This window comes from Maniola hyperantus, chromosome 26, assembly GCF_902806685.2.
Source record: "Maniola hyperantus chromosome 26, iAphHyp1.2, whole genome shotgun sequence".
In the NCBI taxonomy this organism is placed as follows: Eukaryota; Metazoa; Arthropoda; class Insecta; order Lepidoptera; family Nymphalidae; genus Maniola; species Maniola hyperantus.
Window position 1 is genome coordinate 1,256,786 of NC_048561.1, and position 12,691 is coordinate 1,269,476.

A 12,691-nucleotide genomic window follows, 5' to 3' on the forward strand; every position below is an offset into this window, starting at 1 on the left:
AATTAATTAACAGACGTCAAACCCCGTGACTTTAGCTGCCAGTCGCGAGCCTACTGTTTAAATTTGTAGCGTGCACCAGTCTAAAATTTAGAGTCTTTAAATGTAAAATTCATGTTCCGTCCTTTTTTAGCAATATTAAAAAGTACTCTAAATTTAGTTAAGAGAAAGACAACAGAATCGGCACCATTGCATGCTCTAGTAATATAACATCTCTCTGCGAACTACAAAACAAAAAAAATACATATAAGCAATGCTACACACACAAAGACACAAGAAATAATCCCAAAAAAACCTTACACCAAGAATAAAACCGTAAAAAGAAATATACAAATAAACACTTAATATTAACAAAAAACTAAGTACATATGTAATATACACATTATTCTACAAGCTAACTACCTTAATGCTAAGAATAAAGAGGAATACATTGTGGCTAATTCCGTTGTACACAATCTCAAAACTAAACTAAAATGGCACGTCTAAATCTATTGCTATGCCTTTCGTAATGTAGCTTGCGGAAAAGAATAGCACTAGATTCAGACCTGTTAGTTTAGTTTAGAGATTGTGTACAAGAGAATCGGCCCCATTGATTATTTACATGCACTCTACTTTTACAACTAATATATTAAGGCGATGTGGTAAGCTAAGTTTCCTTGTCTTTCGCACATTCCAACATTTTCTATGATTGTGAACGTATCAGTACATTTTAGCAAATGAGTTACGTAAGCGGCAACCAGAAGGATTTTTGAAGGAAACGAAGATAGACTTTTATTAAATTTATTCTAAAATCCTTACATTTTAACCTAACCCAACGTCCGCATCTATGTCAGTTGCAGAGTTTCACATTATATATTTTTTATTTATTTTACTAGGGTTCCGTACCTCAAAAGGAAAAACGGAACCCTTATAGGATCACTTTGTTGTCCGTCTGTCTGTCTGTCTGTCAGTCAAGCAACCTACAGGGTACTTCCCGTTGACCTAGAATCATGAAATTTGGCAGGTAGGTAGGTCTTGTAGCAGACATTCGAGGAAAAATCTGAAAAACGTGAATTTGTGGTTATATCACACAAAAAAATTAAATTGTGGTCATGTAATAATTAGTATTTTCAATTTTCGAAGTAAGATAACTATATCAAGTAGGGTATCATATGAAAGGTCTTCACCTGTGCTTTCTAAAACAGATTTTTATTTATTTTTATGTATCATAGTTTTTGAATTATCGTGCAAAATGTCGAAAAAATACGACTGTAATACGGAACCCTCGTTGCGCGAGCACGACTCCCACTTGGCCGGTTTTTTTACATTATGACTACCTAAATCCAATCTAACCCAACAAGAGTGCGTCGAGGTGTGACGACAGAATGCCCCTCTTCACATCTCTCACTTAGTTTAAATACCTTAAGTACCAACTAATATTAAAAGGTAGATAAGTCCCAATTAGTTGGAGTCACGTGTGGTAACGAGGTAATTTCTTGCTGACAGTGCGCTGGACTCATGACCTAATGACTTAACCTTCGAGGATAGTTTGCTCGCAAGTGATTTGAACTAGGTTATCGTTGAGATATGTAACAAATGTGGCTCGCCCAAGTCCTAAACAATAAAATGTATTGATGCTTTTACAATCATTGAAAATGTTAGAATGTGCGAGAGAGAAGAGAACTTAGCTAATCACAGCGCATTAACTAAAAGAGATAGATAGATTGGCCAACCAATACATAAAATAAAATATAATTTCGGCGTGACTTATAAAAGTGGTAGAGCACTGTACTATAATAATATAAAAATTTATTTTTGTGCGAGAGAAAATTATTTACGTACATTGTACTTTATGTAGTACATAAAGCAAATGACTATTTCCTTAGCAGCATGAAATACAAACATAAAATTGTACATATAAAAGTTCTACTAAGACCGCAGTCGTGTAGAAAGTAAGCTAAAAAGCACAGAATAATTTTACTACATAAAGCCTAATTTACACGTATTTAAGTTGTCAAGTAATTAACCAAATAACTTAATTCTAAGCGACTTAATTTTAAGTAAGCGTTTTCAAGCTTTCAGACAAGTAATTTTAAAGCTCCCAAGTTCATTCCGAGATGAACAGCGAAGTGCGTGAAATAATAAACTCTGTAATCTAAATATATAAAAGGAAAAGGTGACTAACTGACTGACTGACTGACTGACTGACTGATCTATCAACGCACAGCTCTAACTACTGGACGGATCGGGCTGAAATTTGGCATGCAGATAGCTATTATGACGTAGGCATCCGCTAAGAAAGGAATTCTGAAAATTCAACACCTAAGGGGGTGAAATAGGGATTTGAAATTTGTGTTGTCCACGCGGACGAAGTCGCGAGCATAAGCCTTTATGTGCTCAGCGAAGTCACAGAAGAAATTAACAATGAAATTTTATCTTTTTACCTATTTATTTTAATTATATTTATCTATTTTAACATGTCCTACCGTGCTGTAGTCACCGGCGGGGGCTGCGCGGGGTGAGGAGCGCGCGGCTACTTAACCGAAAAATAGACAAAATTCTATTCTACTTGTTAATAAATTTTAACTTGTAACTTATTACTAAATTCACTGTTTACATGCATTAATGCATGTCACTTAAAATTAAGTTAATTGCTTGACAGCTTAATACGTGTAAATTAGGCTTAAGTGCGAAATCCTGACTGCATATTCTTCCGATTTTTTATAATTATAAAATTCTGAGGTCTCACGACCTCCTTGGCGCAACAGTGAGCGCTGTGGGTCTTATAAGTGAGTGGAGATTTGATTTCCGTCGGGGCAATTTGGGAATTTATCTGGTCTGGTGGGAGTCTTCGGCCGGGGCTAGTTACCACCGTTTTTAAATCACCACAATCACACAATGGAAAGTGATGATGTGTCCTAAAATGGGATGCATTTACCTAGAAGATGCCTATCAACTCTTGTTTTAAAGATGCCTGGTTTTTTTTTTGACGGCCGGATTTCGCACTTATTTGAGAAAGTACCTATGTATAGCATTTCCTTGAACCAAAACACTATTGTAACACCCATTTTGTATTCAAAACTACAATTTGAACCAACCACCTACAAGTATTAAAATCTTTTACGGCTATTTCAACCAGTGGCGTAACTAATGATTTTAAGCTTATTTCGTCTTTTAACGACATATTTTAATGTAGATAACGGGTACATACCACGATTAATTTGGCGTTTTAATCTGTCGATATTGGTTTTTTTTTAAAGAATATTAGCCATGTTAAATGACTAATATTCCCCTTTCCTCTCCAACTAAGCGTCAAGCTTGTGCTAGGAGTAGGTACGACAATAGTGCAACGGGCGGGATTTGAACCGTCGACCTTTCGGTTTTCAGTCCACTCCTTTACCGGTTGAGCTATTGAGGCTCATGATGGGTTGAAATATTGACAAATAAAAACGCCAAATTAATCGTGGTATGGACCTACCCGTTATCTAAATTAAAACAGAGGCGTAACGTTGCCCATGATATACAAGGAACCATAAGCTTCATCGTTATGATCATGATCAACCCATCGCCGGCTCACTACAGAGCACGGGTCTACTCTCACAGTGAGAAGGGTTTTGACAATAGTCTACCACGCTGGATTGGTAGACTTTGAAAACATTATGGAGAACTCTCAGGCATGCAGGTTTCAAATCCAAAAATCCACACTTTCACATTGATAATATTAGTAGGATTACACTAAAGTTGTGGTTCCTTGTACATCTGTAAATAAGACATGCTTTAATTGCAGATGTCAAATCAGTCCTTTTCGAAAGTATCCGTGCATCGAAAGTATCAATCTACCATCTTAAAAAAACATACAGTCGAATTGAGAACCTCCTCCTTTTTTTAAAGTCGGTTAAAACCAACTTTTTTTTTATGGATGTATGCATGTGAACTTACATTGCTAGTGTTTTTTTAAATCTTCGGAATTTATTTAAAATGTAAAGTTTCACAAAATGCAGATCCGTCAATTTTCTATGATCATCATACTGTATTCCCTTCAAACTAAAATTAAAACGACAGAACTTATTCTTATAAAATCAAAGTGTAGAGCCAGAGCACACAAAAAATCCGAGAATATTATTTTTGCAACCGTACGCCACTGGTTAAGAAATATGCAACGAAAACCATCCCTCATCAACTGACCAAGGTCACTGGCCGTGTAGAAATGCGAGCTACTCTCCGGTTGCCAGTTGTTGTTCTGCCTCTCGTACCCCGACCACCCCCCGGAGCCCACGGAACTCCTGGGATCCACGCCCCCCGAACTCCTCGGATCCACCTTCTCATGGTAACTCCTCGACATCCGCTGTTGGTAACTGTTTACTAGCGCTGTCACCGATTTCTCGCCTCCACTGAGAGATCTTTCTGACGAGCTTCTATCATTACTGTTATTTGTATTAAGGCCTCTTTCTGGTATGTTATGGCCTCTCTCAGAAATATTCGAACCTCTTTCGAGTATATTTGGGCCTCTTTCAGAAATATTCGAACCTCTGTCAAGTATATTTGGGCCTCTTTCAGAAATATTCGCACCTCGGTCAAGTATATTTGGGCCTCTCTCTGGTATATTAAAGTTCCTGTCTGGTATGTTAGGACCTCTTTCTGGTATATTAGGACCTCTATCGGGTACATTAGGGCCTCTTTCCGGTATGTTTGGGCCTCTTTCGGGAATGGCTGGTGGTCTGTCCGAAGGCTCCATTAAAGACGAAGGCGGACTTCCGTTGTCTGTTTTCAAGGTTTTTTAAACTAATTAGAATTAATTTAATATAATTTATATGCACTATAAGTCCCGCAAATTACTAATGCGCGTGGCCGCCATTTTTGTGACGTCAGCACTAGACTGAAGTTTCGAGCTGATGGTATGTTTATATTTAGGCTGACGTCAAAATGACGTCATTTCGATGTTAATGAGACATGGTTCCAACGCAATAGCAATTTGCGGGACTTATACTATAAAATAGTATTAATTATATACATAATTTTAAATATAAATAATAATATTAAACAAATAAATAGGTATTAAGAGAAGAAAAGACATTGTTTTTTTTTTGTATTTTGCAAATCTCTTAAGTATAATTTGTTTTTATAATATAATTTAAATATAAAACATACGAATATACGTAAAATAAATAAAACAAGACAAACGAGACGGTACAATAAGCACATTTGAACCGAGACGTCACAAAAGCTAGACAAATATTTAAAAAATCCAAATGCTATAATTTTTTCCAAAAATATCATGAACTAGATGATGCCCGCGACTTCGTCCGCGTGGATTTAGGTTTTTAAAATCCCGTGGGAACTCTTTGATTTTCCGGGCTAAAAAGTAGCCTATGTCCTTCCCCGGGATGCAAGCTATCGCTGTACCAAGTTTCGTCAAAATCGGTTGAACGGATGGTCTGTGAAAGGCTAGCAGACAGACAGACACACTTTCGCATTTATAATATTAAGTACTAGATGATGCCCATGTAGATTTAGGTTTCCCTTTTTGTTTTCCCGGGATAAAAGGTCTATACGCATGCAAAAAATCACGTCAATCCGTTGCACCGTTGCGACGTGATTGAAGGACAAACAGACAAACAAACACACTTTCGCATTTTTTATTATTATTCAGATACAAGTTAGCCCTTGACTGCAATCTCACCTGGTGGTAAGTGATGATGCAGTCTAAGATGATAGCGGGCTAACCTGGAAGGGGTATGGCAGTTTTTATTAAACCCATACCCCTTTGGTTTCTACACGGCATCGTACCGGAACGCTAAATCGCGTGGCGGCACGGCTTTGCCAGTAGGGTGGTAACTAGCCACGGCCGAAGCCTCCCACCAGACCAGACCAGAAATTTAGAAATTATAAAATTCCAAACCCCTGCCAGGAATCGAACCCGGGACCTCCCACTATTAAGACCACAGCGCTCACCACTGCGCCAGGGAGGTCGTCATCGTCGAATATTTATAATAAGGGTACTGATTAGTATGGAGAATGGATAGTATGAATGGGTGTATTTAATGGGTGGGTTCCACTCACCCTCCCGCTGCGACCTGATGAACTCCTGGTTGATGTCTCGCCCGTTGGAGAACCTGGAGCGACCCCAGGTGTGGGAAGAATGTTCGGAATTTCTGCAAAAATATATTATACTGTTAGACGGATTGTTTATAGTGTGTTAGAGGACTAATGTTGATAGTCTGCACACCGCCTAGCACCCTCTGACATTTCTCCGAGAGTCTATGGTTTGGCATAGACTCATAGTTGGTGACGCCTAGGATATGAATAGTTCATTGTACCGACTTGTATGTAAATTAATTAAATAAGAAACAGTAATTAAAATGTATGTTAAAGTATATCATCATTCAACGCGCTTTTGGACAATAATGCTCAATGGGACCCATTTAATGATGGGTCTATAACACTGGTTCGGGAGTTACTGAAGTACGCTGAGAGCATTACATGAATATGTCATTCAATGTTCTCAGCGTACATATTCAAAATCCTTTGATCTTTTATCGTTTTGTATTTTATGTCTTTTTTCTTGTACCTTTATTTGTATTTAAATTTATTATTAATCATCTAGTTAGTGTAAGTGGCACTGCCGTTCTAATTAGATATAAAATAAATAAAATAAAATAAAATATCAAAGTGGTTTTTTTTATTTTAACAATACTTCTATAATAACAATAAATCTGGTGGGAGGCTTCGGCCGTGGCTAGTTACCACCCTACCGGCAAAGCCGTGCCGACAAGCGATTTAGCGTTCCGGTACGATGCCGTGTAGAAACCAAAGGGGTATGGGTTTAATAAAAACTGCCATACCCCTTCCAGGTTAGCCCGCTATCATCTTAGACTGCATCATCACTTACCACCAGGTGAGATTGCAGTCAAGGGCTAACTTGTATCTGAATAAAAAATAAAAAAAAACTTAAGTTTTTTTAGGGTTCCGTACTTCTATTTATTCCGATACAAGTGAGCCCGTGACTGCAATCTTTTGATGGTAGGTGATTATGCAGTCTAATATGGAAGCTGGCTAACTTGGAAGGGGTATGGCACATTATATTGTACTAGATAATGCCCGCGTGGATTTAGATTTTTTTTTAAATCCCGTGGGAACTCTTAGATTTCCCGGGATAAAAAGTAATGCCGATCCGTTGCTCCGTTGCGACGTGATTGAAGGACAAACCAATAAACAAACACACTTTCGTATTTATGATAAGGGTACTGATAGCGCACACTATTGCGCCAGGGAGGTCGTCGCAAAGGATTTAGTTGTAGTATTGGAAACTTAGGTTGCTGGGGGCAAGAAGAAGAAAAAGAATTGCCATACCTAAGTAACACATCGGAGCCATCTTCTGACACCGGCTGAGGCTGTCGTGGCGGCAGGGACGGCAGGACAGCAGATTCTAGAAGGAGACAAATTTATGAGTAATCTAAACAAAAAAAATTTTCAAAATCGGTCCAGGCGTCTTCGAGTAATAAGATTCCGACGAATTGAGAACCTCCTCCTTTTTTTGAAGTCGGTTAAAAAGGACGAAACATGAATCTAAATATCTTATAAATATATAAAAGGAAAAGGTGACTGACTGACTGAATGACTGACTGACTGACTGATCTATCAACGCACAGCTCAAACTACTGGACGGATCGGGCTGAAATTTGGCATGCAGATAGCTTTTATGACGTAGGCATCCGCTAAGAAAGGATTTTTGAAAATTCGACCCCTAAGGGGGTGAAATAGGGGTTTGAAATTTGTGTAGTCCACGCGGACGAAGTCGCGAGCATAAGCTAGTTTTACATATATTGACTCAAAATTTTAGTTACGCTACAAAAAAGTCACGAGGTTTGACGGCTCTAAATTAAACTTAAAACTGTCAAACTGTGTCTGTCCTTTTCATATTATTATATTAATAAGAAGAGGATGTAAATTCAGTAGAAACTCGATTATCCGGCCCTCGGTTATACGGATTCGCGATTATCCGGACTGCCAACCGAAAATTGTTCGGCCAAGTGCGAGTCAGACTCGCGCACCGAGGGTTCCATACTCGGGTATTTTTTCCGCCATTTTGTACGATAAATCAAAAACTATTATGCATAAAAATAATTAATAAATATCTGTTATAGAATGTACAGGCAAAGCCCTTTCATATGTTATCTTACTTTGAAAATTGAAATTACTAGCACAAAACCCGCTTTTCATCATACATTCGATTATCCAAATTTTCGATTATCCGGATCCCTAACGACAACAATTAGTCCGGTTAATCGAGTTTCCACTGTACTCTAAATTTTAGGTTTGAATCAGTATCAATGGGGCCGATTCTCTTGTACACAATCTCTAAACTAAACTAAAATGACATGTCTAAATCTATTGCTATCCCTGTCATAATGTTGCTTGCCGAAAAGGATAGCACTAGATTTAGACGTGTTAATTTAGTTTAGTTTAGAGATTGTGCACAAGAGAATCGGCCCCAATGACTCACCAATATTCCTCTCAACTGATGTTCGCTGACTCTTGTCAGGAGACGATCTCGGCTGACTGTTGCGGTCAGAACTCGCGGTCACGTAGGTGGTGCGTTCGGGAGTTGCGCTCGCGCGCTGGCTGTTGCGGTGCTCCTGCAGGATCTCGGCCTGCGTGCGCGCTCTCTGTTGCGGCTCCGGGGACGACGCGCCCGACGATGACGAAGACGCGTTCCTGCGAATAACAGAAAAAAATTAATGCGTGTAGCATGGGATTTTGCCAAATCAAAAATCATATATCCATTGATACAAACATTTTTATTTTAGAATACGACTTTTGAAAGATAAGATTTAACAAAATGTTAATTTTTTAACAATTTACTTGACATATAACTTTTTTTTTTACTAGGTACTTATTTTGACATAATAATAATACTTGAAACTGTCCCTTTTGCCATTTATTAGATATTAATAATTTTATGACTTTCTTAATATTAAACTTATTTTTATTAAATGCAAAATGGTAAGAATTGATTAATAATGAATAATATGTTAATAATGAGATATGTATTGCGTTGCGATAATAGTAAGGATTCCTAGTAATAATTTTATTCTATTTGTGTATTAAGATTTTAAATTAGCACGCCATGGTATGGCAGATTGTAGCTCGAATCAAAAACAATATTGTAATTAACAACTTATTAATGTAACCTACAATCAGCAAGTAAATAATTTGTATTTGTAATTTGTTTTGTTATAATCTAAATATATAAAAGGATAAGGTGACTGACTGACTGACTGACTGATCTATCAACGCACAGATCAAACTACTGGACGGATCGGGCTGAAATTTGGCATGCAGATAGCTATTAGAATAGAATAGAATAGAATGTTTTTTTATTCATGTAAACTTTTTAAAAGTGCTTATGAATAGTCAGGTAGTTTTAATTTACCACTGGTTCGGCAATTATGACGTAGGCATCCGCTAAGAAAGGATTTTTGAAAATTCAACCCCTAAGGGGGTGAAATAGGGGTTTGAATTTTGTGTAGTCCACGCGGACGAAGTCGCGAGCATAAGCTAGTCTAGAATAGAAATATTGAAAGAATATTTAATAAATAAATAATCTAAGAAATAATTTATTTTTGACCTAAGCATCATCCCCATTCAAAATTATTGGATAACAAATTCAGGATATAATCGTTTAGGATGTCACCTTTGCGACTTGCATTTGACCGATTTTTTAAAAGTATTGCTTAAAAGTAACACGAGCGCAGCGAGCGCGAATCTCAGGTACACTTACTGTAGTCTCCTGCGTATGTCGGCGGTGGGCGAGTCGCCAGCGGGCGGCGCGGTGTAGGGCGTCAGTTGCAGCTGCGGCGGCAACGCGGCGTGGAAGCACAGCTTGGCGACCCAGTCGCTCATGAGCGCGCGCGAGTTGCACGCGAACAGGTACTCGGCGCCGTCCGCGCACGACAGGCGGAACACGTGCGCGCGCTTCGTGTAGTCGCCCGCTGCCTCGCAGCGCGCCTGTGGTACATACAACAACCATCATCATGAGCAACCCAGCACCGGCTCACTACAGACCACGGTGTGGGCAGTGGCGTGCACAGGATTTCAAGTCAGGGTATGCATTTAGGTATGAACTTATTTTCCAGCAGGTTTTAATCTTAAATATATAAAAGGAAAAGGTGACTGACTGACTGAATGACTGACTGACTGACTGACTGACTGACTGATCTATCAACGCACAGCTCAAACTACTGGACGGATCGGGCTGAAATTTGGCATGCAGATAGCTTTTATGACGTAGGCATCCGCTAAGAAAGGATTTTTGAAAATTCGACCCCTAAGGGGGTGAAATAGGGGTTTGAAATTTGTGTAGTCCACGCGGACGAAGTCGCGAGCATAAGCTAGTGTAAAATAAGCATTGGATTTTTTTCAACGAGGGTAAGCAGTGCGTTTATGCCTCTATGAGCTGCACGCCACTGGGTGTGGGGAACTGCTGACGCTAGGCGTTTTGCAATATTGGCTTGTTTGTAAAACCTAGAGCGGTCAGGCTGTAGGTTTTACAAACCCGCAACCCGTCCCTTGTTTACTTCCAAGTGACCTAGCAACCACTACACTCACGTTCAATATGGCAACCGGAGGTGCTGCGGCTTTGGAAGCAGCGAAGTCCTGCTCATCGCGGAAGAAACAAAGCAGCTGTCCGCATAGAACAGAGTAGTACACGCGCCACGAGCGAACCGTCGCTCTTTTACCCCCGCAACCAGCCTCTTGCTTGCGTTCCAAGTAACCTAGCAAAAAAAACCTGTGTAAAAATACTGATAATTTTTTTTTTTTTTGAAGAATATTAGCCATATTAAATGACTAATATTCCCCTTTCCTCTCCAATTAAGCGTCAGGCTTGTGCTAGGAGTAGGTACGACAATAGTGCAACGGGCGGGATTTGAACCGTCGACCTTTCGGTTTTCAGTCCACTCCTATACCGGTTGAGCTGAAAATTAGATGAAAAGGAGTACAGTAGATGAGGAGGGAGATATTTAATTACTAGAGAGAGATATATAATTGCTTTCTTGCTTAAATATTGAAGGAAAAAATCGTGAGTGCTTCCCTAAGAGTTGAGAAAGAAAGAAAAGAAAGAAAGAAAAACGTTTATTTTTTAAGGCTGTACCACACATTACCATTATTAGGTTAGGTTATCCCGGCGCCTCTTATACTTGAGTAGTAAAGTCAAAAGACCTCAAGTAGAAGAAGCGCCGGAATAAACCATGTCATGTGTGGCACAACCCGAAAAAAAAGGTCCCTACTCAGCATAAATGCCATATGTCTTGCACAAGTACAAAAACATACAGCGCTGGTTTTCAGTAGGAACCCTGATTCGGGTGGCGCCACGGAATTATTTCAATTGTACTTATACTATATAATGTTCTCAAAAGATTTGTGAATTGTGCGAATCCGAAATACAGTAACCGGCGGGAAATATTGTACATCGACCTTTAAAAAGAGATAGCGGTTTCGTAGAGTGCTGTATCTGTCGTTGAGACCGACTTCTTGTCAGATACTGTAGGTCAGCGTGGTGCGCTGGAATTGTGAAACCGACCCCGCCAATTTCAGCTCGATTCGTCCAGTAGTTTGAGCTGTGCGTCGATAGATCAGTCAGTCAGCTTTTCCTTTTATATCACGGTGAAATTTTAGTGGTTGTCTTCCCGCGGCAGAACGATTTTCCCTCAGTAGTAGTATCGAATTTGAGTTAAAAGTTAAAGTTTTAACTCAAATTCGATACTCGAAAAAAAAAATGTTTTTGTTTTGAAATAATTTAAAAAAAATCGACAACTCGAAAGTGTGAGAAACAATAGTAACTCCCTAGACGTAACGTGAATAGTTAGGTAGGTACATCCACTCGAACCACGCTGCCAATAAAGTGAAAAAGTTTAGCGCAAAATAAGCTATAAACTAGCCTGCACGCACGCGGTATCACTATTGGTTCGAAATCTCATTCGATTTTTGTTTTTCTCGATTGTAAATTTGACATTTTTGACTCTAATAATCTAAATCTAAATATATAAAAAGAAAAGGTGACTGACTGACTGACTGATCTATAATCGCACAGCTCAAACTACTGGACGGATCGGGCTGAAATTTGGCATGTAGACAGCTATTATGACGTAGGCATCCGCTAAGAAAGGGTTTTTGAAAATTCAACCCCTAAGGGGGTGAAATAGGGGTTTGAAATTTGTGTAGTCCACGCGGACGAAGTCGCGAGCATAAGCTAGTCTAAATATATAAAAAGAAAAGGTGACTGACTGACTGACTGATCTATAATCGCACTGCTCAAACTACTGGATAGATCGGGCTGAAATTTGGCATGCAGATAGCTATTATGACGTAGGTATCCGCTAAGAAGAGATTTTTGAAAATTCAACTGCTAAGGGAGCGAATTAGAGGTTTGAAATTTGTGTAGTCCACGCGGACGAAGTCGCGAGCATAAGCTAGTCTAAATATATAAAAGCAAAAAGTGATTGACTGATCTATCAACGCACAGCTCAAACTACTGGACGGATCAGGCTGAAATTTGGAATGTAGACAGCTAATTATGACGTAGGCATCCTCTAAGAAAGGGTTTTTGAAAATTCAACCCCTAAGGGGGTGAAATAGGGGTTTGAAATTTGTGTAGTCTACGCGGACGAAGTCGCGAGCATGAGCTAGTTTTTTATATTTATAAATCGATTGTAAT

At 39.0% G+C, this 12,691-nt stretch overlaps 1 protein-coding gene across 11 annotated transcripts in view; it reads right to left on the bottom strand.

The window, feature by feature from the left end:
* kst (spectrin beta chain, non-erythrocytic 5 kst) overlaps positions 1 to 12,691 on the bottom strand; it is a 157,598-nt gene that overhangs the window by 2,059 nt on the left and 142,848 nt on the right. For 8 of the 11 annotated variants that reach the window (XM_069507425.1, XM_069507423.1, XM_069507418.1 and 5 more), the window contains 7 exons: positions 10,585 to 10,751; positions 9,758 to 9,984; positions 8,480 to 8,691; positions 7,327 to 7,402; positions 6,037 to 6,128; positions 4,162 to 4,737; positions 1,819 to 1,857 (listed from right to left, as the gene is read on the bottom strand). In XM_069507425.1, coding sequence (XP_069363526.1) covers positions 1,819 to 1,857; positions 4,162 to 4,737; positions 6,037 to 6,128; positions 7,327 to 7,402; positions 8,480 to 8,691; positions 9,758 to 9,984; positions 10,585 to 10,751 — 1,389 coding nt within the window. The remainder of the gene's footprint in view (positions 1 to 1,818; positions 1,858 to 4,161; positions 4,738 to 6,036; positions 6,129 to 7,326; positions 7,403 to 8,479; positions 8,692 to 9,757; positions 9,985 to 10,584; positions 10,752 to 12,691) is intronic. The other 3 variants (XM_069507428.1, XM_069507424.1, XM_069507427.1) reach the window with 2 other exon arrangements.